We start from the raw sequence: 27,797 nt of genomic DNA on the forward strand, positions 1-27,797 counted from the left end.
AGGGGCAGAGAGAGAATGAGACACAGAATCCGAAGCAGGCTCCAGGCTCTGAGCTGTCAGTGCAGAGCCCAATGTGGGGCTTGAACTCACAGACGAGATCGTGACCTGAGCTGAAGTCGGACGCTCAACCGACTGAGACACCCAGGCCCCCCTAGGTGACTTTTTCTGATATGACTAGACTAGAATTTGGTAAATTTTGAACAGATGTTTTATATTTATTGTAAATGATGTATAAAAATTTATTAGATGCTCATTTGTTAATAGTGTTTGGATTAGATATAAAGATATAACTTTCAATAAATATATGAAAAGTTGCTTAATATTTTAGTCCCTATCAAAAATTTTGTCAATAAAACAAATGCCTAAAATATATGGATGTAAATCATGGATACTCAGTCTATAATGGTGGAAATGGGCATTCATATGCAAATAGAAAAATAAACAAAAATTTATCTGTCTTTCCATCAGTCCATCCACACATCCATGCATCCTTCCATTCTTCCATCCATACATCAGTGCATCCCTATCTTTCTATCTATAATCTATATACCTTCCTATTTACAGTATATCTCCAGATGTTTTCCCTTGTGAGAAATTTGAGGCCTGTTTTTCTTAGCATCTACCTGATTCACTATAGGCTTGGTGAGGACTCACTTTGTACCAAGAATTGTACCAAGGGAAGGATTATAGGGGTGAACAGGCTAATCTTGATCATCACCAGCACATGGATCTAGCTACGTTAAAAAAATTTATTTAAAATTCTTTTTCATCATATTATCGATAGTGGGTACAAAAGAAAACTCCCTTGTGCTTTCAGGTCAAATTTGAATTATGAAAAAATCTCTCTGGCTACTACTATATGGAGAAAAAATTGGAAGAAGGCAGAGTGAATATTACAAAGGCAGATTTAAGAGGCTCTTATCTTGATCTCTCTCTTGCAGGCCTATGGCTGGGATGCAGATTTGAGGGTGAAGGTGGTCCCGATCTACTATTAGCCAGCAGAACCAATGCCTTTGAGCATATTTTTTGATCCATTGCCTGGTTTCCTGTTTTATTTATGATCTTCAAGTTCTAATTATTTATTTGTCTCTTTTTTTCAAGTAAGTTTCAAGTTCTATTTAGTCCAGTGAAAATACATGCAAAACAATATTTGTTGAATAAAAAAATAGATTCATGTGCATTGTCTTATGGATTGCACCTTCTGGGCAATTCTGCTAGAACTCACTACACCTTTTGGACATCAATTTTGTCCACTAGGATGCTCTTACCAGAGTGAGAGTTGGCTGTGAAATTGGTTTTCACTGTTCCATGAACTATTCTAAACTGTCTGTTCTTGTTGAGTCCTTGACTTCTTTCTTGCTCTGATTTGAGATGCCAGTGTTCTTTGTGTTTAAGACAGCCTGACTCTTTACAACTTTTGATGTCTTATATAACTACTTTAACACCACTATTATGTAATACCTTTATGTTTCCATAAGAAATCCTTGTCATATAGTAAAATTTGTTCTATCCTTCAATCTATGATACATAACATTGTACACTACTACTTGTTATTCCTAATGGTTTGTTTTCCTAAGATTATATAACTAAAAAACAGTCTTTACATTATATGTGTAAAATAATCCTACAGAGTACTATTATGTATCTTGATTTATTGATGATTTACATGTGAAATCATCACTATAGAATATATGTGATAGAAACTACAAAAATGCTATTAATCTGACACATAATATGAGCTGGGATAAGAATCATGATAATGCTGTGTGCTTCTGCATTACTTAAACTACTCATACCCATTGTACTCCTCTAACTTAAAATCGCTACACTTATTTAAGTTTAATTTTGCATCATAAATATATTTGTAGACTGGATTATTTATGCCTCTATTCACAACATTTCAATACATTAAACAGTAAAGTTAGAAGAGAATAATGAAATATCATTTCATTAGTAACATTTATGTAAGATATATAGTAAAAATAGGAGCCACATCATGTTAATCTTTTTTTTCTTTTTGCTATTTTTCCCAAGAATTTATCAGAGAAAAATGTGAATGAGCTGTCAGTCTATTAGGAGTATGTTTTAAATAAACGACTATGTTTGTGTATATAAAGGTGTACATTTATTTATTTGTCCTTTCACCACTGTCCTCACTGTAACACCTGTTGTTCCTAATTTCACTGGACAAGAGAATGGTGAAGTGAAACTGTGTTGAGCTTATTGCTTTCCTCTATGTGTAGATAGCCATAAATCTACATTTATGTATTTCACACACTAGAAATTTCACACACTAGAAATGTCATTAAACATGTTTCTACATTTTATTCAAGAAGTGGCTTAAGTTTGAGCACAGTCAGTTTACTAAAAGCTATCTCTTGCAATGGCCTTATTCTCAACAAAAATCATCACATATCTTTAGACAAATACATTATAAAAGAGCATCTTTCTGCCACTGACTATACCACCTGCAAGCATGAGTATAATGGATGTGATTTCTAAATATCAAGAGGACAATTGTTATTGCCATCAGTGCAATCTACCAGTTATCTCTTGTTCTTCTACCAGGTGGAAGTTCTTCCACCCTCATTAATTTTTCTGTGGCCATGTGACTGGTTTGTCAAAGTATGGAGAAAAGAGAATTATATTACTGGCATGTGGACTCTAAGAGCCAGTGAACAGTGTACACGTTTCCCTTCCAACACTAGCAGTGCTTATACTTAGCTTATCTGCTATTCTGAGTAGCAGAGCAATGATATCATGGATCTGTCAGGGACATGCAGCACTACTAAGAAAAAAAATACAGTATTAAGTCACTGAGCATTTCAAAGTTATTCATTACAGAATTACTTATCCTATCTCAGTTGATATAACAGTTGACTTCAGTATTCCCAATTCTCACTTCCCCATATATCAGCATGTATTCTTACATAATCAGAAATATCATCTTAGGTTTCACTAACTCTCTATCACTGTACACAGTATAATAGTTCCAAGTGATATACAGCCCTTAAAGAGAACTTAGATATAAACATGCCAGGAAGTGTTTGGATTGTTGGACCCAAGCCTGAAGACAGGGTTCCTTTCTAATCCAGACCTTTGTGCACTTGACCATTTTTAGGGAGAATTAAAAGAGAACCTATATTTCTACTCCAGAACTTTGTGCACTTGGCCATTTTTAGGAATAGTTAAAAGAGGACCAGGATTACAGAAGATAGAGTTCTAATAAGTCTGTCTTCCATTAATAAAGGTATGACACAAAAGAAAGTCCATAATGCACCTTTGAGAGTGGGAAGGGAGTAGTAGAACAATATAGGATGAACAATTAAATACCTAATTTTAAAAAAGAATTAACAAATATTCATAGATTTAGTAGATTACTTAAAACTGTTTTAAAGGATCTTTTAAAATATTACCTTAAATTATTGTGGAAAAAATTACAGGGCTTTAAATAAAAGTTGAAGAAAGAAAGGAAAGAAGTGAGGAAAGAGGAAAGGAGGGAGATAGGAAGGAAAAAAATAAAACAAGAAAGAATGAAAGTAAGTCCAAAAACAAACCCACAATTATATGGTCAAATAAACTTCAACAAAAGAAGAATATACATTGTGAAATGGAAAGTCTATTCAACAAATGGTGTTGAGAAAATTGGACAGCTACATGCAAAAAAAAATTGAACTGGACCACCTTCTGACACCATACACAAAAATAAATTGAAAATAGTTTAAAGATCTAAATGTAAGACAGGAATCCATAAAAATCCTAGAAGGGATCACAGGCAGTAACCTCTTTGACACTGTCCCTAGCAACTAATTTCTAGTTTCTTCTGCGGCAAGGGAAACAAAAGCAAAAATAACTACTGGGACTTCATCAACAAAACAAAACAAAGCAAACAACAACAACAATAACAACAGCATCCTCACAGTGAAGGAAACAATCAACAAAACTAAAAGGCAACCTATGGAAAGGGAGAAGATATTTGCAAATGACATATCTGATAAAGGATTAGTATCCAAAATATCTACAGAACTTATAAAACTCAACACTAAAAAAAATCCAATTAAAAAATGGGCAGAGGACATGACACTTTTTCAAAGAAGACCTACAGATGGCCAATAGACATGAAAATATGCTCAATATCATTCATCCTCAGGGAAATGCAAATAAAAACCACAATGAGATATTACCTCACACCTGCCAGCCTGGCTAAAATCAAACACAAGAAACAAGTGTCAGTGAGGATGTGGAGAAAAATAGAACTACTGTATGATCCAGTAATCACACTAGTGGGTATTTACCCAAAAAATACAAAAATACTAAATCGGAAGGATATATGCATACCTATGTTACTGCAGCATTATTTACCACAGCCAAATTATGGAAGCAGCCCAGGTGTCCATCAACAGATGAAAGAATAAAGAAGATATGGTATACATACACAATGGAATATTATTCATCCATAAAAAGAATGAAATGTTGCCATTTGCAGCAACATGGATGGGGCTATAGAGTATAATGCCAAGCTAAATAAGCCAGTTAGAGAAGGACAAATGCCATATGATTTCACTCACGTGTGGAATTCAAGAAAAAAAAAGGAAAAATTAAAACAAGAATCAAACAAAACAAAACAAAGCAAAACAAAACAGACTCTTAACTGTAGAGAACAAATAGATGGTTACCAGAGTGGAGGTGGGTGGGAGATGGGTGAAATAGGTGATGGGGATTAAAAGTACACTTATCTCAATGAGCACTCAGTAATATATAGAATAGTTGAATCACTATATTGTACACCTGTAACTAATATAACACTATAAGTTAACTATGCTGGAATTAAAAAAAATAATGGAAGTGTGTGTACGTGTGTATGGGGGGAGGGTTGGATAAAGAGACAAACAGAAAGAGATTTAGAAAGTAGAATTTACCCTTCCTTAAATTATGCAGTTTTTACAATCACTTAAATTAGGCATCACTGTAATTCACATTATTTCTCTCACTGTAACTGTGACCTTAGATCTTACCTTTCTACATAATCTAGTAACCTGGAACAGTGATTTGAAGCAGGAGCGTCATGACCTCCTACTGCATAGAGAAAACCATCGCACGTGGCCACTCCAACACCTCCTCTCCTCTTACACATTGGAGCACACATGTTCCACTTATTTGTATGAGGATCATAGTATTCCATTGAACTCAAACAGGAACTTCCATCACGACCTCCAACTGAATATAACCTAAAAACACAATCAAAAAAACAAGATTTAATCTTATGGTCTGAATGACAAAATATGAAAAAGGAGAAGATCTTTAAAAATATATTTTCTATCACCATATGAGTCCCAAATGTTTTTTTTTTTTTTAATGTTTACTTATTTTTGCTCACATGCATGCAAGAGAGAAGCAGACAGAGGATCTGAAGCGGGCTCTGTGCTGACAGCAGAGAGCCCAATGTGGGACTCGAACAGTGAACCAGGAAATCATGACCTGAGCCAAAGTCAGACGTTTAACCAACTGAGCCACCCAGGCTCAGCCACCCTCAAATGTGTTTTAATAATATTAGATGTTATGGAATTTTTGCTTTAGTCAGGGGACATTATAATTAATATAATGGGAAATAGAAACTGAAAAATACAGTATTAAGTTTAAGTAAATGTGCAGGAAGACACTATTGTCTAGTATATAAAATCATTCAGGTCTTAGATTTGCAAATGCATGCTCTAATATTCTTTAGTAACTCTATAAAATGATGTTTAAACTGATTTCATATCCTAGATACATATTTTTTAAAAAGCTGTTTTATGTTTCTCTTAATGTTGAGCATGATAAAATGTAACTGACTGCCCAAGTGTGCCCTTTATGGCTGTAGGCCTCTTTGCTTGATTACTCATGGTTGTCTGCTAGGTCTCAGTCTTCAGTGTGTTGAAATTAACCAACAGGAACATTTTAAAGGACAAGTGTTGGACAATTTAACTCGCAGAAACACCCAGAAGTGAAATATTCACTAAGAAGTTTTTCTCATTCTAAATACTTTATGAAATCTGAACTTCATTTATTTCTATGAACATCTAACTCAAAAGAAGTATGCTCTAATCATGAATATTATTAAAATTTAAAATTAAAATTATTAAAATTTAAATATTTGTCATTTAAATTATTAAAATTTAGATATTATTTAAAATTTAAAGTTTTGCAGAAATTTTACTTATTGAGTAAGTATCTCCATACAAGGCATCTTGCACAATCCCTGGTACAGAATTTATATATAAGAAAAGTATCCCCCATTTTTTCTATTGTTTTAAAGGAATTGTTGACTTCAAGCTACTCTTTTATTTATACACATTACACTGACAAATTATAGTATTGATTTAGCTGAACCCAGCATTGCTAATACAGTATTTATGTGCAAGAATGTATCACATATTTTCTTTTTCTGTAATTATTTAAAATACTAACCTACAAATATATAGTTAAATGTATATAGAAACTAATTACAATTAAGCATATTGCTTACATTACAGAATTCAAATATTGAGCTTGGGAGTATAGCCTTTTATTTGGAAATTAAATAGTCCTGCAAAGTTCACAAGTTACAACATCAATGACTTCTTTAATGTAATTATGTATATTTCAAACACTATTTATTCAGTCTCTTTCTTCTGTGTGAACCCTCCCTTAATAAAATCCAGTAACACAGGGATTACACAAAAAAGAAATTTATGTAATGCCTTAATGAAAATGACATAATATTTGACAGTCCCTTTTGTAACATAAATGTTTGATGTATAGTAGCTATTATTTTATAAATTACCTACTGCAGCCTAGGCTATGTTATCATGGTTTCTTTCATTTGGTACATGTCACTCATAATGTTTTTCTATATAGATTTTATGGTATTATATAGTCCACAGGTGAACAATGAAATTACTATAATTTCAGTATAATATATTGATTAATACAAAGGCAAAATTACTTGATAAGAGTAAATGCACTGAATTTTTCCTCAAAAATGAACTTTGAAAAAGAAATGAGGAAACTGTCATTTGTGTAAAAGATAATAGTGTCATTCTGGACTGCTTTATGAATTCCTAGTTAAAACTAATGATGTATTTTAATACTTGAAAGATTTTGAAAATTATGTACTTTACAAATATATGCTATCAAACAACATCTCTAATCCACTTATTTTGAAACATAAATTTGCTAAGTGACTAAGAACTAAATGGAAAAATAAGTAACAATAATAACTATTACTGTAAGTATTGTTAAAGTTATAAAAATAACCAACAGATAGAAACAGTATACTCTCAAGCAGTTAGAAAAAAGGCTATAATGTATACACATAACTACATGGACAATTATCTTCTCAGATCTGCCCTCACAAGCTATTTAGTCATAACTTAGGTTGATTCCCTGCTTTGTTTCACTCCAATGACAAATTAGATGCTGAGAATCTGAAGAGCAGAGAAGAATCTGATGCTAGAAGTAAATGCACTGACATGATAGGAAGTGGCAGCTGACAGTTTCACAGAGAGAAAGGAAACGTGACATTTTAACTTAGAGTTGAAAGATGAGTAGAAATTTGTACGATGAAGAAATAGGGGGGAAAGCACTACATGCAGGGAAAGCATTATGCATAAAGACAAGAGGCATGAAAGGTCACAGCAGGTGATAAATAAAGAGTGGCAGGTATGTCACATTGACGGAAAGGGTGGTTGGGAAGGAGGGGACGAAGAAGTGCAGCTGGTGAGAATGAAGGGCTTGTGTGGTATGCTGCTGTATGGGATTCCACTCGTATGCAATGAGAAAAGCACAGAGAAATAACATTCTTAGGCATCATCAGGTTCCTAGTTCAGTTTGCTGTGACTATTGACCGATATACCCATTGCATGTCAAAAATTGTCAGGAGATCAAAAATATCCCTGATGTGAGTAAACTTTTCTGAATTTTGCAGAGAATGGCAAGAATCTGAGTCTTCCCACACTACTTTCCCTAACTTATGTGTTTATTCAGCACACCGATGAGTTTAACCTCAAGTCTAGCTACCAGGTCTCAGTGTTTAAAGACCTAATTTCCAGGTGCCCATCTGAGCGAGTGCCACATATTTAAAATTGTAGTAAATAAAATATAGCAGTTTCAGGAAACAAATCCTGTATTTGGATATGGGTTAAAACGTGTTGAGACCCAGGCTGTTTCCCACTTGAAAGCATATCATCTGTAGAGTATGACCTTTTGTCAAGAACTGTGAGTAATCTGAAATTGTTTTACTACTTGAAATCTAACAAATTAGCCTATCTTAGCTTCATAGATGCTGGAAGAAGACACAAGACTCCTAGGTCAGAGGAAAAAAATGCTACTATTCACAGCACAATAAGCAACATGAGCTTCATGTTTATGTTGGGTCTTGTCCCCTGCCAAGTCGCAATGGGTAGATAAGAGACTCAAGTAAATACTGCACATGCAGCGGGGCTTGGCCTTTCTCACATCTGAGGAACATTAAGTTTAGGAAATGCTAATTCATTAGAGAAAGCTGCCAACAAACCTGCCAAGCTTTGCTGTGAAAGGAGCCATTATCTTTATTATTCTGGCCAAGGAATGAATCTGCTCTCTGCTCCAAAGAAAGACAGTGGTTCTATCTTCCATAGCTGTTTGATTTACAAATATCCTTGCAAGACAGTGTGGAAAAACAATTGCCAGCACTTCTTACTTGGGAAATGTACAGTAATGCTAAAATCCCATTGTAGAGCTCTCTGCAGACTCTCTTGTGCTGATTGCCTGAGGTAGCCCCTGCTATCACAACCACAGTTCAAACATCGGGACAAAGAAAAAAGTAGGAGTGCACCCTCCCCCTTTAAGAATCTATCTTCTGTTTTGTTTCTTTAGATTCCACATGTTAATAAACAAACAAAAAGAAGAGTCAGACCTATAAATACAGAGAATAGAGGCGTTTGGGTGGCTCAGCCGGTGGAGCATTCGAATCTTAATTTTGGTTTAGATCACGATCCCAGGGTCTTGGGATTGAGCCCCTTGTCAAGTTCCATGATGAGCATGGTGCCTGCTTAAGATTTTATTTCTGGGGCACCTGTGTGGCTTAATAGGTTAAGCGTTCGACTTTGGCTCAGGTCGTGATCTCGCGGTGCATGGGTTGGAGCCCCACATTGGGCTCTGCTGGCAACATGGAGCCTGGAGCCTTCTTCAGATTCTGTGTCTCCCTCTCTCTCTGCCCCTCCCCCACTTGCATTATGTCTCTGTCTCTCAAAAATAAGTGTTAAAAGTTAAAAAAATATATTTTTTATATATTTTATATTTATATAAATATATATTTATATTTATTTGTATATTATATATTTTATATATATATATATTGTTTATCTCTCCCTCTGCCCCTCTCCCTCTCTCTCTCTCTCTCTCTCTAAAATAAAAAAATAAATACATTTAAAAAGTAAATAACTACAGAGAAAAAACTGAAGGTTGTTAGAGGGAAAGGGGTGGGAGTGGGCAAAACTGGTGAAGGCAAAGGGGAGACACAGGCTTCCAGTCATGGAACAAGTCATGGGAATAAAAGGCACAAAATAGAGAATATAGTCAATGATATTATAATAGTGCTGTAAGGAAGGTGACAGATGGTAGTTATAACATAACTATGTGAGCATAACATGAGATATAGAGAAGTTAAATCATTATCTTATATGCCAGAAACTACCGTAACAATGTACATCAAAAATACTCAAAATAAATAAAATTAAATAATCCATCTTTTATTTTATTTTTTGCTTATTTATTTTATTTTATGTAATTTATTGTCAAGTTAGCTAACATACAGTGTATACAGTGTGCTCTTGGCTTTGGGAGTAGATAACAGTGATTCATCACTTATGCTAGAAAGTCTTTCCTGATCTCATTTTGTCTTTTTCCAAGAAAATTAACATTGTATAAACTGTATCCTGGGTAAAGTTATTTAATTAACTTTATACATTGTTAATAGTTCATACTTTACAATATAGAGTATATTATTATAATTTTTAATAGTCATACTTTATCAATAGTGCATACCTTGGGATGACTGTAACCAAACCCGAGTTCATCTGCCTGATGAGTAGCAAAGACCATCACTGAAATATGGAGTATGCAACAAAGGGAGGGTATATTCCAGAGGCAGCCAAATGAGACAGAAGGGCAAGCCTCAAAACTGCCCTTCTGAAAGAGTAGAGTAGGGGAAATCTAAAGTCAAATGGAAAATAGCTGGTGAAACTTTGCCACTGAGGGGCACCTGGGTGGCTCAGTCAGGTAAGTGTACGACTTTTGATTTTGGCTCAGGTCATGATCTCATGGTTTGTGGGATCAAGCCAAGTGTCAATCTTTGTGCTGACAATATGGAGCCTGCTTGGGATTCGCTCCCTCTCTACCCTCTGCCTACAAAATAAATAAATAAACTTGGGGGAAAAAAATGAAAAAAAAATTGCAGCTGAGAGTAGTCCTGTTAACTTTTTGGTTACTAGTTTCCATCCCCACTGTCTTTTGATCATTGCTCATTCTTGAGGGAATTGGGATGATGACCTCTCTATTTACTTTCTGCTGGAATGGGGGAAGATTGGGATTAGAGGAATGGAGCATTTAGTTCCAGGTTGAAACCCAACATTTTGCATTACCAAAGTTTTTGTACTTTGGTTATCACTCTGTTTTATCTAGGACCTTAAGGGAGATTTGTTGTAAACAAGTAGCTTGTTGTACTTATTGACTGATATCTTCAAACCAGTTCTCCTAAATAGCAGTTTTAGGTCCATCAGAGACTTGCTAGACCAAGCAGGCTATTTCAAAGTTCTCCTTACTGACTGTGTGTAGGGAACCTGTGGATTCTTGTCATGCATGTATGATGAATCATGGCTTAATTCCCTTTAGTTTCACTGAAAATGGGTGGTAAAAAGCACTTCGTAAGATCCTGTCCAACGAGGTTGGAGCTGTTACTCTAGGTGCTCAGTTTTCTACGTCTTTAAATTTTTTTTTATTTTGTTAACGTTTTATTTATTTTTGAGACAGAGAGAGACAGAGCATGAGCAGGGGAGGGTCAGAGAGAGAGGGAGACACAGAATCCAAAACAGGCTCCAGGCTCTGAGCTGTCAGCCCAGAGCCCGATGCGGGGCTCGAAATCACGGACCGAGAGATCATGACCTGAACCGAAGTCGGACGCCCAACCGACTGAGCCACCCAGGCTCCCCCTACGTCTTTAATAACAGCACGTCTCCAGAATTTGGGAGGTGTAGGGTATAACGGTGGGGGTACATCAACCTGCTGTGTTGAATGTACCTGATAATATCCAATTTCCTAATATAAGCCCCATCAGGGACTTCTAAATCATGGAAGAATGTAGGAAGAGTCTTCACATTTCACAGGGGCTTAATCCCTGCCTACTTCTAGGGGCCACTCTTACCTAAGGGTTTTTTCCCCCATGTTAAGTTGGTTTCTTGGCATATCTTTGCCAAAGTTCTTTTTTTTTTTTTTTTTTTTTTTTCAGTTGGGTGGAGTCCAGGAAATGTGTAATTTCCATTCAATGATCAAGGCATTGAACACTGCTTATGTGACTTTTGCCACAAATGCTGGTCCATTGTTGCTCTGAATTGTTAGTGGCAATCCAAACCTAAGAATGATTTTGCTTGCAACTGTTTTGACAACTGAGGCCTTTTCTGAAGGTCATGGAAAGGCTTCAATCCAGCCTGTAAAAGGGTCTACAAATACTAGTAAATATTGAAAATTACCTATTGTTTCTGGCATCATGGTAAAGTCTACTTACCAGTCTTCTCCAGGTCCGGTGCCTCTAAGTTGTATACCTTTTAATGTTTATTTTTGAGACAGAGAGAGACAGAGCATGAACAGGGGTGGAGCAGAGAGAGAGGGCGACACAGAATCCAAAGCAGGCTCCAGGCTCAGAGCTGTCAGCACAGAGCCTGACTTGGGGCTCAAACCCACAGACCGTGAGATCATAACCTGAGCCGAAGTTGGACACTTAACCGACTGAGCCACCCAGGCACCCCAAAGTTGTACACCTTTTAGAATGGGAAGAGCCCAGCCTTAGGATCGTTTTTATTACAGTGTCACATTTTTCCATAGTTCTCTGAAGACTGGGACCGAAGAGCCCAGCCTTAGGATTGTTTTTATTACAGTGTCACATTTTTCCATATTTCTCTGAAGACTGGGACCAACAACACACTTCCGGATCCACTGAAGAGTAGTATTTCGCCTTTATTGGATGCTTTGGGGAATATGGTTAATCATTTCTTCCATACAGTGTTCTGGGATAAGGATTCAATATATTTCCATCTGTTTTTAATGCCAGCATGGTGTCCAAATCCCCATTCCTTAGCTGTTTTGAGGTCTCCAAGGAATATTGGGGTTTTTATTTAGTTACGTCTATGTCTAGTACTAAAGCCATTATAGAGTCTTTGGGGTTTTTGTATGGACTGCCAACCTGGCATCGTAATCTTCCCAACTGTGCCCTTGGGTTCTTGTACAGTATAATTTCTGGTGCCCTCGACAGTGGACAATAACTGATGGGCTACCACTGCATCCAGCTCTTCCTCGTCTTTGATCCATGAAACTGTCTGTCCATAAACATCTCAGTGTCTGGATTTCCCAATGGCAGATGCATCAAATTGGGATGGCCAGAATAAACCTATTGAATTATCTGTGTGTCTCTGGTGATCTTTCTGAGTGGCCTATATAGGAACAGCCATTAAGAGCATCTAAACATGGACCGTGTGGCAATTTTTCTCTGAAGTTTACCTCAAGTTGTCTAGTTTCAGTTTTCAGGGCTTCAGGAAAAAATAGTGGTTTTAGTTCTTGGTGATTCCAAGTCAAGAGAATGGGGGAAAAAAATGGAAACTTTTGTTGGGAGAGTCTTGCCAGATATTTGAGAAAACAGAATAATTCAGGATCTCGTCCAGTTTTTAGGCAAACAACAAATATTCAAAGACAATTAATCAGAGCTAGAATCCAACATCCACAAAGGCATATTACTGAAACAGAATATCTCTCTAAAATCACCCTCATTTCCAAAGATAGCCAAATTAAGACTAATTTGTAAAATAAGTCCAATTTTAACAAACTTGGGTTCATTATTTACATAAGCACAACAAGAATAGTGATTGGCCAATATAGGTTTCTTTTCTTTTCTTTTTTTTTAAATCTACTTTTCTGGAATTTTTTCTTTAGTTTTGCTTGTTTATTTATTCTTTTGAGAGAGAGAGAGCATGTGAGCAAGGAAGGGGCAGAGAGAGAGGGAGAGAGAGAGAGAGACAGAGGGAGAGAGAGAGAGAATCCCAGGCAGGCTCTAAATTGTCAGTGCAGAGCCCAACACAGAGCCCAGCCCACAAACTGTGAGATCCTGACCTGAGCCAAAGTCATATGCTTAACCAAGTGAGCCACCCAGGTGCCTTTTGCTGGAAATTTTCATAAGGAATTTCAGATTGAATTTTTAAGTTTCTCAAGGCTAAGAGAATACTTGCTATCAGGCTTTGCCTGCAATGCCTGCAGATCTGGATGAATTCCTCTCATCTATAAGTCCCCCAAATATCCTGAAGTTTCTGCACCTCCCAGGAAGTAACTTCTTTACTGCCCTGGTATGACTCCTGGGAATCTTATAAACAAGGTTTTAGGATTTTTCCAAGGGGCTTCATTGGCTGCACAAAGCCAACCTTGGCTCTTTGAAACTACATGGTTATATCTGAGTCTATGATTGGCTCCCTCAAATACGACTGTCCAGCCAAAGCCTCAGTCAAATGAGTGTTTCCAACAGTGTCTTGTCACAAGGAGACCAGATTCTTACTGAACTCCTGCAAATAAATACGTTATCATGGAAATATAAGAATACTCACTGAGAATTTTTGATTTCTGGAAGGATTGTAAGGAGAAAAAGATAAATGGTTCATATTTGTTTACAAAGAAATATTTTATCAAATTTCTGTAAGTCATAGATAGCCTTAAGTCTGGAAGAGAAAACTTTAGAGAAAGAAGAGTCTCTTTGGATGCAGCTTTCCCATTACTTCTAGAAATTCTTAGTTGAGTTTTATGACCTTAAAGATATCAGAGACTTGTATTTGTCATTATGGTGAAATTGACAAGAAAATTCTGTGACATACAACACTTTAATAATTAGAATTACACTTGATGACATTTACACCAGAATGCATCAAAACCTTAGGGATTTTGTTTAATTTCTAGAATAGTTATAACATTCAACCATATAATACAACTTAAGAAGATTTATCATCACTTATCTGACAATGCTTCCCGTGTAATTTGACATACCAAAGAAATAAGCCTAATTAGTCAAAAATACATTATATTCCAACAAGATGAATTTTTAAAAAAAAATGTATGCAGTTCCTCCTTTATTCCTCCCTGTCATCTCCCATGTTGATATATACTTATTGAGACAAGGACATCCAGGGCACTGCATGGATCTGAGTTCTTGCGCTAGATGCTGTGATGTGCTGACTAGAATCTCTATCAGGAATGAAGGACTCTCAGCTATAGGAAGGCTGCCAAGAGTCCTCAGCTCTCAGAGGCCATCAGGGATCGCCTTGACTGAAGACAGCTGCCTTGCCAAGGGCATGCCCTCTGTCCAGGTGGTCACATCCTATGACTGTCATAAAAGCCCAGCCCTTTTGCCTAAATTTAGAATAGTTATGAAGGGTAATTCAACTTTTGGAACTCCTCAGAGAATTAGTTAAGGTTTCTGTTGATATTGTATCACTGCTCAGCTTCTGCCTAATCTTGCTTCGTATGCTTCCTTCTCTTCCCTAATAAACTACTTTACCTACTAATCTCCATAATCTTAGTCAGTCTGAACCACATACAAATTCGTTTCCAAAGATCCCCTTCTCATAAACCTTCTACAGCTGTCTTTTTTACATTCAGAGTTTGTCCTAAGTTTTCCCTTTTTAAATACCCAGTCTCATTTCCCTTGCATACAGAGTTGTTTCCCTTATTATTTCCAGTAGTCTTAATTACATGTATTAAAATTATTTATATCTATTTTTATTTTTAGATTACCCATAAAACTTCATGAGGCATTGGACAAAGTCCAAGTTGTTTTTTTTTCTTTTCTTATGAATTTTTCAATGGAGATAAGTTGAACTTATTTGACATTCAATAAGCACAGAAAGAATAAAAATTTCATACATAATTCTGATCATTCTGAAGACATGTCCATTTTTTATTAAAACAACGTTAAATTATCTTTAACTGAATTATTTTCCCAGATCATGTGAACTTGCAAAACAATTGGGTTAGTTTCTATATTTCTGAGTCTTAGAATGCCCAATTTTTATAAGTGTTTACCTTTAAACTGACTAAATAGAGCTCTTTTGCAAATTAATTTTAGCAATACAATCCAGAAGTACAGAAAATATCACATTTACAACATATGTGGAGACACATAAAATATAAAAACAAGATAACAAAAAACATGTTAAAGGCCTAATTTCCAAATATCTCTCTTTACAACACAAATCTAATTGTAAGATGGTATTACAATTTATGGATCCATTAATTGGCCATTTTTATCTGGAGTCTAACAAATATTGTGTCCAAGCAGTATTGCACAAAAAAAAGATTGCCAAGTTTTAAAGAATACAGCCCAAAGGGCCACATGCAGGGGTCAAACTATCATTTCCCATTCTCCAATGAGAACAAAGTTGTTTTTTACTATAAGCTGCATCAATAACCAAACCAAATTAAGTCCAGAGTAACTCTGTGAGCACTGGTTCCTCCCTAAAAGTCAGAACGTCACCTACTGAACTAAATGGCTTCCTAGTCATCCTTTTCTTAATCAAGAAAAAGAGGCCAAAAGAACACAACCCCATATTTGGAGGTAACCGAATGGGTGGAAGAATGTAAACCAAACCAAATTGGAGAAGACTAAGCTCATCTGTGGTTGCACACAAAATACTCACCATGAGATGTCTGTCCAAACTGAAATCAAAAACCATTTCCTTGCCATAGTAGGAGTGGGGCCCCAGGGATGTTCTCTAGGACAAAGAGTCCCAGCTGCTGCATGGACTCATCACCTAACGCCTGCTAGCAGCTGGGGACCTACAAACCAAGGGCAAAGAGCTTCTGCCTGGCTCACCAAATCCGTAAACAAACTTAAGTTCCTCTGCCAGATGTGCAGCAAAGACAATCACTAAGACATGGCATATGCAGCAAGGAAAGGATTTATTCCAGAGGCAGCCAAACAAAGAGACTGAAGGACAAGTCTCAAATCTACCCCCTCCACCCTCCTGAAGCAGGAGAGTGAGGGAAATTCAAAGGCAAAACAAAAAGATCTGAGTAACACATCACAGCTGTTCTTATTAGTCTGCAGCTTACAGCAGTCCCATTAACCCTTTGGTTACCAGTTGCACGGCTACAGAAAGTGTTTCCAATACCACAGCTTCCATATTTGAAGGTCTTACTGACCAAGCCTATGATATTCAAAATATAATTTTCACTCACAACATATTGTTACCTAGAAACTATATTCAGACATCCCTTCCTTTGCATAATAAAAATATAAGAATTTCACACCCCCCACAGTGTAAAACCTTTGAAGCAACTCCCTGGATCCAGAACTCTGTGTGATCCTTTGTTTCTCAATGGATAGAGAACTCTTTAATCTGATCCCAAGAGAAGTCTTGTCAGTGCTGCTGTCAGAATACTCTAATATCTGCCCTCAGGGAGCTCTCTCATGAGATGTTCCTGTTAGAGTATCTTACAGTACAGCGAGCAGCAATTCAGTAAGCTTACAACAGGTTCTGTGAATGCTCTTGTTCCTGCTTGCTATGAAACGTGGATGCCTGTGGCAAATCTAGTTTAGATTTACTGACATTGCAACATGGCTGGTAAGCAAGGTTGTATGTAGAAGTCTGATAGAAAACACTTAACTCTAATTATTAGAACATACCCATTTTTTTTTACAAGAAACCTCTACTTGTAAATATGCACAGGAATTGGGGTCAATTAACCACATTCCAAAAATTGGTAGAATTCACTAACCTAACACCTGGTAGAAATGGTCTCTACTACCTAATCCTTCCATATTTCCTTGCCAGCAACTCCTCTCCACCGATTACAATTCTGCATTTCCTTCCTTTCATGTTTCCTATTTCCCTTTAACATAATGTAAGCTCTCTGAGGGCAGATTTGATTTATTTTCTTTGACATAGCACCATGGCCGGTACATGTTTGTACATTTTTTTAAATGGATTAAGTTCTTGGATTACAGTTCTTGAAAAAGGGTGATTCATCTATAGAATTTGTCAAAGAAAAGGCACCTATGTTCCCCTGAAATAAGATTTTGACAAATGGCAGAAAAAAGTATTAATCATGTGTCCTGGGGACACAAAAGAAGGAATGATTAAATTTAAATGGGTGAAGTTAAAAAAAGTGGTTGATGGAAAGGTACAGATTGAACTAGGCTTTGGATGATGGAAAATAATATAAATGGTCTCATTTAGGTTTTATTTGGGTAAAAGAAAATCTAATGCATTTTTAATACTTCCTGACACTATTGTCCTCAAATGCAATAACCTGAATCCTTTTAGTATTGATGTTGCCACATGGAATTTAATGCACATAGAGAACCAACGAGAGTTGTGCTAGGCTAGAGTTGTGTCACTTTGGAGAGATTTCAAATGTATCCAAAGATGAGGTGAAAATTTGAGCAGAGAAACTAGGTGGACAGTGGGAGGTGAGTGCAGAGTCGGGAGATATTAAGAAAAAAAAAATGGAAAAGAAATTGAAGCAGAGAGATGAATCTGTGAAAGGGCAAAAGTGTGTGTACCGTGTCAGCCTGTTCGAGTAAACTGAGTGATTCGGTATGGCTGGGACATAGGGCGCTGGAAGGCAGCCGGTAGAAGTGGAGACGAGAAGGAAGGCGCGGTGTCAATCATAACAGATAGTGTATGCCAGACTGAGGGATTTGGAAGCAGCCATGCTCCACAGGGAGCTCAAGTGAACTGTCTTCCTTTGCTCCACATCCTAGTTCTGAGGCATGGTTTATCCAATAATCCCTTTGGACCACGGGAATACACTATATCCAGTCTACTAGTGTGATGAAACTCTGATAATTTTATAGTTTCCTTGGAAAATTATAAATTATTCTTCAGCCAGAGTGATCTTCATAAAATGCAACCGTGTCACTGCCCTTTCTTAACCTTTTATAACATCTTTACCTTAGCTAAGTTGCTGTATGACCCAGGGTCTGCCTTTCTCTCCAAATCCTTGCGGCCACTCTCTCTCATTATGTCACAGCCAAACTTAACTTGTCCTCCTTTTTTTTGCATGTCACACTCAGGGGCTTGACACAAATCGTTCCTTTTCGTTACAGTGCTCCCCCACTTTCTGTAAATATGTTAAATTAACTAAGTCCCAGCTTAAAAAAAAAAGTTTTTTCCAGGAGATAAATTACATACTTCCTGAGCCTCTTAGTAGTCCCAGGGAAACTCAGCAAACAAGGAGTTGTTTTTTAATGTGTGAATCTAAGACAATACAATTTTAATACAAATTATTTATCATACAAAAATTTAGGCAATTTGGGATCCTAGCTTATGAAAAAGAATAGTAAAGTTGAATACAAAACTAACAATAGTATTTCTCTTGGAAGGCGCCTTGCAAATGACAGTCCTTGAGGCTTAAGTTACTGTGCTAGATATTGGTGCACACTGGAGAAAACAACACACATTTACTTTGTAAGATTCTTCAAACTGTGTCAGTTTCAGGCTGCACAGAAATTGCAACTGCCCCGTGAGTATTATTAGTATGAAGTTTTGAATGAATGAGCAGAATAAGTTTTGCCACAGTGAATCATGAAGCGAACCCAGCTATTTTTTTCTTGTTTGTTTTGAAGATTCTCTGTAGCATACATTGATTAAAAATTCAAGCCTATTTATGGGTGTGCTCAGACAGTATCAGTATCTGCTTCTTGAGCTAACTCAGGAAATAAAGAGAAACAAACCAGAAAGACCGTTTAGCTACAAAGTTTGAGAGAATCAACAGAGAGCAAAGAGAAAACAAAAAGACTCACTAGAACAGATACTATTTGGGGACTCTGAGGTTTTATATGGCCAATGACCACATCGCAATGTCTATTCACTCTTTTGTTGTGTTTCCTTCATTTATCAAGTATGTTGAGTCTGCCAGCATCAGATGACGTATCTACCACTTAGCTTACTCTGTTATTGGAAGATTGACCAAAATGTTTCATGAAATTGATATAATTTTGCTCTTGAATTTATCAGAATATACTCATTAAGCCATGAAGCAATTATTTATTTTTCCTCAAAAATGGTATCATAAAGAATCTAAACTTAAAAGGACTGTTAATTGGCTTTTATTAGTCTAATTGGGAAAATTATTCAAAATAATCTTCAGAGAAGCAACAGTCAGGTTAGAATGACACATTAGCGATATGTGAAAACAAAACAAGGAGAAAAAAAATCATGTCAGTAGAGATGAGAAAAAGATAAATGCCTGTCGAGGGTGATGCTGAATCAATTTTCTGCTATGAGTCTGAACCATGAAAGGTCACTTTCTAGTAATTATGTTTCTCTCTGAGTAAAACAGAAAAAGCAACTAGACATTAACAGACAGTCATCAAATCACAGAATTTTTAGGTCATTAAATCACACTCAGGAAAAAAAAAAGGTACTCAAATGAGAGCTATAATATTTTGATTTAAAGGAGAAAGATTATTTGAAAATGAAGTCATTTAAAATACGTAGAATATCTGGATTAAATTTGGGACAAAAGTACTCAAAATGTAACAATTTCATGAATAAAAACTAAGATGAAATACTGTCACACTCTGATACTTGTTATGAAGTATGTTATTAGAGGAAAACAGGATTTCTTAAGATATTACATAACCTAGCTGACCAAAAATTACAAGGATAAGAGAAACGACCAAAATGATGAATTCCATGTATAGCCAATTTAAAAGCCATATACTTCAAGGCATATACTTCAAGAAGAAGATAGACAAATGACTAATAAACATTTTTAAAATGTTCAATCTCATTAATCTTTAGTGGAATGTGATAGCTCTATCCACTAGAATGTATAAAAAACATAAAAGATAAAAGAATGACATTACCAAGTCAGTGAGGTATATAGTATCCAGAATTTTTTTTAATGTTTTTATTTTTGAGAAAGCGACAGAGAGAGAGCAGGGGAGGTGCAAAAAGAGACGGAGACAGATGATCTGAAGCAGGCTCCACACTGACAGCAGAGGGACCAATGCTGGGCTCGACCTCTTGAACCATGAGATCATGACCTGAGTCGAAGTTGGACGCTTAACCGACTGAGCCATCCAGGTACCCCCTGAGTACCCAGAATTTGAATACACTTTTAATGTGTAAATAAATTAGGAAATCAGCTTGCAAAAGCAGTATCTACTAAAGCTGAACACAAGAATGCCACGTAGCCTAACAATTGCAGTTCCAGGTCTATACCCACCTAAAATGTGTACCCACGCTCACAAAGGATGTACATAAAGACATGCACAGCAGCTCTGTTCTTATCAAAGTATTTAAACAATTTTTTAAGGTTATTCATTTTTGAGAGAGAGAGATAGAGAGAGAGAGAGACAGAGAGAGAGAGACAGAGTGTGAGGGGGAGGGCCAGAGAGAGATGGAGACACAGAATCTGAAGCAGGCTCCAGGCTCTGAGCTGTCAGTACAGAGCCCGACTCGGGGCTCGAACCCATGAACCATGTGATCATGACCTGAGCTGAAGTCCGGTGCTTAACTGACTGAGTCACCCAGGCGCCCCAGCACTATTCTTAATTCAAGAACTGGAAACTATTAAAATGTCCAGTTATAAGAGATTGAGTACATAAAATTTCTATACATTAAAGAATAAACTACAAAGATAGTTATTAATACTATCTTTTATTAAATTCTGAATTTCAAGACATAAAACAAGTCAATAAATAAAACTAAGTCAAGCACAAATTGATGAATAAAAAAACAAGAGGAGAAAACACGCATAGCTTCTGTATATGTACATGTTGATTAAAAATAAATACAGGAGCACTTGGGTGGCTCAGTCTGTTAAGCGTCTGACTTCATCTCAGGTCATGATCTCACGGTTTGTGGGTTCAAGCCCCACGTCAAGCTCTGCTGAGAGCTTGGAGCCTGAAGGCTGCTTCGGATTCTGTGCCGTCTCTCTCTGTGCTCTCGCTGCCCCTCTCCCCCCATCAAAAATGAATAAACTTAAAAAAAAATTAAGAACAATAATGAAACAGACAAAAGCTAAGGCAAATGAAATTAATAAATATGCTAGCACATAAAAATATCAAATTAGTAGGAAAATAACAATACAAAAGGAAGTTTTATAACAATACAAAATGGAATATTATTAATAGTCTAGAATTATAAACAAAATAGGCCTGCATTCCACTTTAAAATATCAGTAAAATAAAAATTTAAAAAAATTTTTAATGTTTATTTGTTATTGAGAGACAGACACAGAGCATGAGCAAGGGAGGGGCAAGAGACAGAGACACAGAGCATGAGCAGGGGAGGGGCCGAGAGATGGAGAGACACAGAATCTGAAGCAGGCTCCAGGCTCTGAGCTGTCAGCACAGAGCCTGATGTGGGGCTTGAACCCACGAACCATGAGATCATGACCTGAACCGGAGTCGGATGCTTAACCAACTGAGCCACCCAGGCGCCCCAGTAAAATAAAAATTTTAAAGGGAATATATATAACCATGTACATATACTTTCTACCACTATTTCTTTCTCTTGCTCAAGAAACTTCTGATGTTTATAGCAAGTTTATAGCAGATAATTGTAGAAAGCTTCTCAAATTCATGTTGTGATTATTATTATCTAAGATATCATAATGGAAAATGTTCTGAAATGGTTTTTCAAAAGCTATGTGGACCACATATAGATGTAAAATCATAGTTAGAATATGGAATGCAACAAAATATCAAAGGAATAATGAAACATCAATTAATTGGTTTTATTTTATGTATGTAATGATCATTACAGTTAGAGTATTTATATAAACTACCACATGAATAGGTCAAAAAAGAAAAAAGATACCATTTTTAATAGATTCTTGGAAATAGTTTAATAAAACATGAAACCAATGCTGTTTTTTTAGGATAAAATATCCACTAAACAAACTGCAGACAATAACTTGCCCTTAACATCATGCAGTACATATATCTCAAAGAACAACTAACATCATACACAGATTATGAAACCTTAAAGTCTTTCCAATTAGAGGACACAGACAAGGACACCTGGTCTCATTACTATTTATGCATTATTTTAAAAGTAAAGCAATACAGTAAAAATGAAATAAATGTAAATATTAAGAAAGAAGAGATAAAGTTTCATTATTAGTTAACTATATGTTTATTTTCCTAAAAAATCAGTTATTATAAAATAAAAGACTAATAGAACTAACATGAATTTAGTAAGATGGCTATTATAAACTATTTTCTCTAGTGTACTGTAAATGTATAATTATTAATATATATGAATAAATATAATAAAAATGCACAAAAGTATAAATAAATGTGAACAGACTTCAAAATAAGATATGAAGGCCATGCCAAAATTAAAAACCACCAAAATGTATAGAGGCTGATTTTAAGAGATGAAAGCAGGTCCATATTCTCAAATGAAAAGATTTCAAATGTAAATACCTGTGATATTTGTTTCCAGGCAAAATCCTCAAGGATTTTCAAACCTATGACACTGACAATGTCGTTTTCTGCCTAAAATAACTTAAGTGAAACCTGAAAAAGCCTAAGCCAGAGGAAATAATAAACAAAAATAGGTTGATATAAATACACAAACATGAAATTTGTGTGCCAAAACATATACAATTTAAAAGAATAATGGACACAATGTTGATACCAGTGGAAAATATGCTATATTTTCCATAAAAGTAGAAATATAGAAATATACTTGGTCAAATAGAATAAGGATACACACAACTTTAATCTTGCTGCTATAAAAATTTACATTTTAACAAAATATGTTTCAATTTCCCTCTAGGTGGTAACAAATGGTAACAAATGTGGATCAGGATGCACTGAAAAAGGTATTTTTCATGTAATGCTGTTGAGAAAGTTTTTGGTAAATCTTACAAAGGAAAGGTTTAAATTATATTTATTTTAGTCCTGAAAATAACTCAGTCCCAATTCCCCTGAAATCCACCTTGCAGAAATTCTTCCTAAGGAAATACTCAGTAATTTGCCCAAAAATATTACATCTAACAGTGTGCAATGCAGCTTTATTGATAATATCAAAATTTGGGAACTATTTTAGATATATATATATTATGTTAAATGTAAATATTTTAGATATATTTAGATACTTTAGATACTAATCAGAGACTAACTAGTTACTTACACTTCAGGACTTTTTTTCTTTTTTTCTTGCTGACAGTGGACTACTGCATAGCCATTAAAATTTGAATTTGCAAGTCTTTAATTCCATGGAAATGTTTATTTACAATTTAGATGACAAAATCAGCTTCTTTAACAACATGGTATAATAATAACTTTCTAAATAGGTACATATTTAGAAAAAAAATTAGGTTGTCAAAGGAGATTGAAAGTGTCTCAATTGGATAAGGCAATTTATTTAACATTTACTCAATAGGACATACTGAATGTGGATTATGCCCATTCATAACAATGAATGATGTAGACAGATCTCAACACTGACTGAACATATGTTAGTGAAAAGAGATGGAAAACAATAATGTATGTAATTTCAAGAACAGTAAGCAACATTGTTTGAGGTAGTGTGCAGGGTGGTCTATTTTAAGAGGGTAGATAGGAAGTACCTCCATGGGGACAAATTTTGAGATGCATCTGAACAATAAGAAGGATCTGGACACATTAGGATTGGTAGGAACATCATCTTGGACAACAAAACAGTGAATTCAAAGGGACTGAGAGGTAGAGCTTGCCATATTTGAGCGCAGATACAAGGGCAATTTGGCTGATGTAAAGAGAGAAAAAAAAAAAAAAAAGTAGAGTACACCAGGAGAAGATCCAGTGGGTACCTTTAGGTGAAGATAGGCACTGTATACTCTTTGCAAAGAGAAGGCCTTGAAGAGGAATGATATATGCTTCATATTGGTGAAAGGATTGCTCTGGCTGATTTAGAAAATGGACTGTAGGAGAAAGAGAGGTAGGGAAACCAGATTGAAAGCTTTTGCCAGTTGTCCAGGCCCGAGTTGTTATTAACTTTGTGTAGGGGCAGGAGTTCTCATGGGAGTGAGAGGGAGCCTATTGTGTCATCCCCATAGGATATCAGGCAATGTCTGAAGACTTTTTGGTTGTCACACTGGGATGAAGGTGGAGCTGACATATAGTGGACAGAAACCCAGAATTCTGCCGAGCACACTCAGGCACAAGACAGAGCCTCAGCTCTGGTAAAGGATTATTTGGCCCCAAATTCAACAGTATTGAGGTTGAGAATTCCTGATTTAGGCCAATAGGTTGGAAATAGTACAAAGTGGACAGACTACTATAATCATGCAAAGAATATATATGAAGCCCCAAACTTTTAATAGCATTTTGAAGCTTCTCAGACAATTTTACCAGTAAGTATATAAATATCCAGATCTTTAGTTGAAATAATTCTTATGAATTATACTTCATACTGCTTTTAACCAGCAATTAATGTGAAGGAGTTTGGGTTTCTGTTTTATATGGAGAGACAACCAGAAAAATATGCAGTCTTAATTTTTCAATTATCCATGAAGACAAAATTAAAGGAAAAAAAAACATGACAATCGTAAAATCTATAAAAAGATTTTTATTGGATTAGCTTACTAAAAGTTATTTTAAGAAGAATGTTTACTAAAAATATTTTCCAGATGAAAAAAGAAAAATCTACTCACTTGCCATTCAAAGCCGCTACACCAACTGTGCTTCGGGCAATGGACATACTGGCTACAAATGTCCATTGCTGACTCTGGGGGTCCCACCTCTCCACCGTATTCAGATAGCTCCAGCCATCATGGCCTCCCACAGCATAAATAGGGCCTTCAAGAACTGTTACACCTAAAACATGGGGGAAATGAAAACTGAATGAACGTGCTTCACAGTGAGATTTAAAAAAAAATCAGATTAACAGTACAATTGTGATGCAATACAAAATAGGCTCTAGCTGCTACACAAATGCAATGGGGTAGAAAGTATTTACTATTAATTGTATCATTTTATTAAAGTGAAAACAATTAGAACCAAAATAAGTATGATCTAGGTGCTTTATAGAAGACAATTAATTTGCTTATTTATATCTCTATGAAAAAGCAAATTCTAAAAATCAGAGATGATACACAGTGTGCCTCTACTTCTGAAAAACATTTCTATACTGCGGTTTAAAGTAGTTTGTTACTTTAAATGATGCTACATTAAGCAACACAATATTATCAATTTGAAATTCAGGGTAGGGTTTTCTGTGTTTTGGCTTTTTGGTAACTTCATAATAAAGTATCTAAAACTTATAAACCTATGAAGCATTTCATGTCACAAGCTGAAATCACTAAACACAAGCAATCAAAACAAAGTAATAGTGAGTCATGGATGAAAGGAGAGATAGATAATAGATGATAGATAGATGATAGATGATAGATAGATGATAGATAGATGATAGATAGAAGATAGACAGATACTCCTATATACTGCTTTTCCAGTATATTCTTTTCTTCATAGATGAATTTTATTAAATTCTAGCAATTGCTAAATATTTATATATCATGTTAATATTGGCTGAAATGATTTCATTATATAAAGAGCAATTCTGATGAATTTTTTCTTCAAAATTCAAAGCCTGATTCTCAGGACTCTGAAGAATCTGTGATTTTACCCTACTTGCCAGCTGACAAGTTAGACTGCCATAAATATACGTATATTGGTAGAAGACATGAGAGTTGTGTGTCAAAGGGGAAAGGTAATTCATTACTTATAACAACAGTAAGAGAGTATCACCTTTTATTGTTTGTCTTTCACTTGTTCTTCAAGCCCGGTTCCAATAGGGTGACCCAAAGAGGAATGACCAACATGACCTTAACTTTGCCTTCAGCTTGACCAAAATTTAGAAAGGATTCTTCTTGCTTTGAGGGCCCTGACCTCATTTTCCTTAGAGCACTTATTTTAGAAAACATGTAATTGCACATTATTTCTCTCTGCACAAGATTTCTCTCTGCACAAGATTTCTAGATGGAAATCTTTTGAAATGCCTCCTACTCGTGTTACAACTCAGGACTTCTTTCTCAAGGACCTGAGAACTATTTCTTTGAAATGTAATCATCAAGAAAGATATCGAGAGCCTATCTTCAGTTGACACCTTGCTTCAAGTTGTAAAACTACTTCTTGTTGTGAAGACAGAAAATTTACCTTACCTTTGGGTACGGCCAATTAGCAATACACTTTTCCTATAATCCCTTACACCTGCCTGAGCTCTTAAAAAACGCTCCTGGCTTTGTTTGGTGAGGTTGAGTCAGCCAAAATTCTGGGCTTTCTTCCATGTTACAATAGTCCCTCGCATGTTAAATTTGTCTAATGAATGTTTTTGCAGTTCAATTGGAACTTGAACATGCAGTGGATTGTATTACAAGAAAGGAAAGGATTTGCCATGAACACTAACCCATGTGCTTATTACTACAGAAGGAGACATTATCTTCATGCTTTTAAAGCACGCCTGCCTTTCACTTTGGAGAGAGGAATTATCTCTCTTCTAAGACTTTCCATTATATTAACATCCTTGTGGGGGGGAGGGGTCAGTGCCTTGCTCCAAAGTTATGCAGAAATTTGAGAGACACATGGAGAATTTTCTTTCAATAGGAAACCTGAAAATAAAACAACCCCTTGTTTGCTCATTCATTCACTCATTCATTTGAATGTCTGTTGTGTGTTAGAAATTGTTCTTATCACCAAGACACAGTGCCAAGAACAGAGGTGAACAAGGCCAACAAAGTCCCTGCCCTCGATGAGCTGAGCTCATATTTATTAGGCAATAAATATGTAACTAAATGGAATAAGTACATGATTCACAGTAAGCAAGCCCTTCACACATATTATACAATTATAATTTAATAAAGAAAAAAGTAACTGATTAGAATATCAAATTACTGTCATACATATCTCCAACTTAGGGATCCTATTTTACACCACACTAGTAAGTAGATATGCATATGGAGACAGGGTTGCTGATGCAATGACTGCCAAAACCAAAGGACATACGCTTTGTATGTTGACTTTTCTTGGGGCAGCTCAAAGTAAGTGGGATCAGAAAGGATGAACAAATGTTAAGTTTGGGGCAATTTCCAAAAGAGATGAATATATCTTATGGAATTTTACAAGAGCTATGTACAATCATTCCATGTCTCCATAATGATTAATGTATGGAGATAAAGGTTAAACACCAATGAAGTTTTTAAGGAGATATCCATCAGAAAGGGCCAGATCATTAGCATGAATCTAATGAATTTACATTTTATTCTAAGAGCAAAGGGAAATCACTGAAGTGTTTATCAATGAGGGATTTTATCACCATAATATTTATTTTGATTTGTTGTAGTAAATGGGTTGGAGTCAGTTTAGGAGGCAGTAGAGAGATGGTTAGGAGGAAATTGTAGTTATCCAAAAAGGATAAGATAGCATCTTGCATTAGTAGGTTAAGAGTAAATAGAGAAAAGTGGAAATATTTGAGCTTTATTCTGATACTGGAGGTTTATTGCTAGAACATGCTAATGGATTGGATCTGGGGTATATGAGTATGTTTCAA

At 35.8% G+C, this 27,797-nt stretch overlaps 1 protein-coding gene across 1 annotated transcript in view; it reads right to left on the minus strand.

Moving 5' to 3' along the window:
- Window positions 1–27,797, minus strand: part of LOC115511559 (kelch-like protein 1) — a 234,459-nt gene that overhangs the window by 15,282 nt on the left and 191,380 nt on the right. Inside the window, exons 7-8 of the mRNA XM_032593557.1 lie at window positions 24,907–25,069; window positions 5,016–5,228 (exon numbers count right to left, since the gene is read on the minus strand). Coding sequence (XP_032449448.1) covers window positions 5,016–5,228; window positions 24,907–25,069 — 376 coding nt within the window. The remainder of the gene's footprint in view (window positions 1–5,015; window positions 5,229–24,906; window positions 25,070–27,797) is intronic.

Source organism: Lynx canadensis, chromosome A1 (genome assembly GCF_007474595.2).
Source record: "Lynx canadensis isolate LIC74 chromosome A1, mLynCan4.pri.v2, whole genome shotgun sequence".
Lineage (NCBI taxonomy): Eukaryota > Metazoa > Chordata > Mammalia > Carnivora > Felidae > Lynx > Lynx canadensis.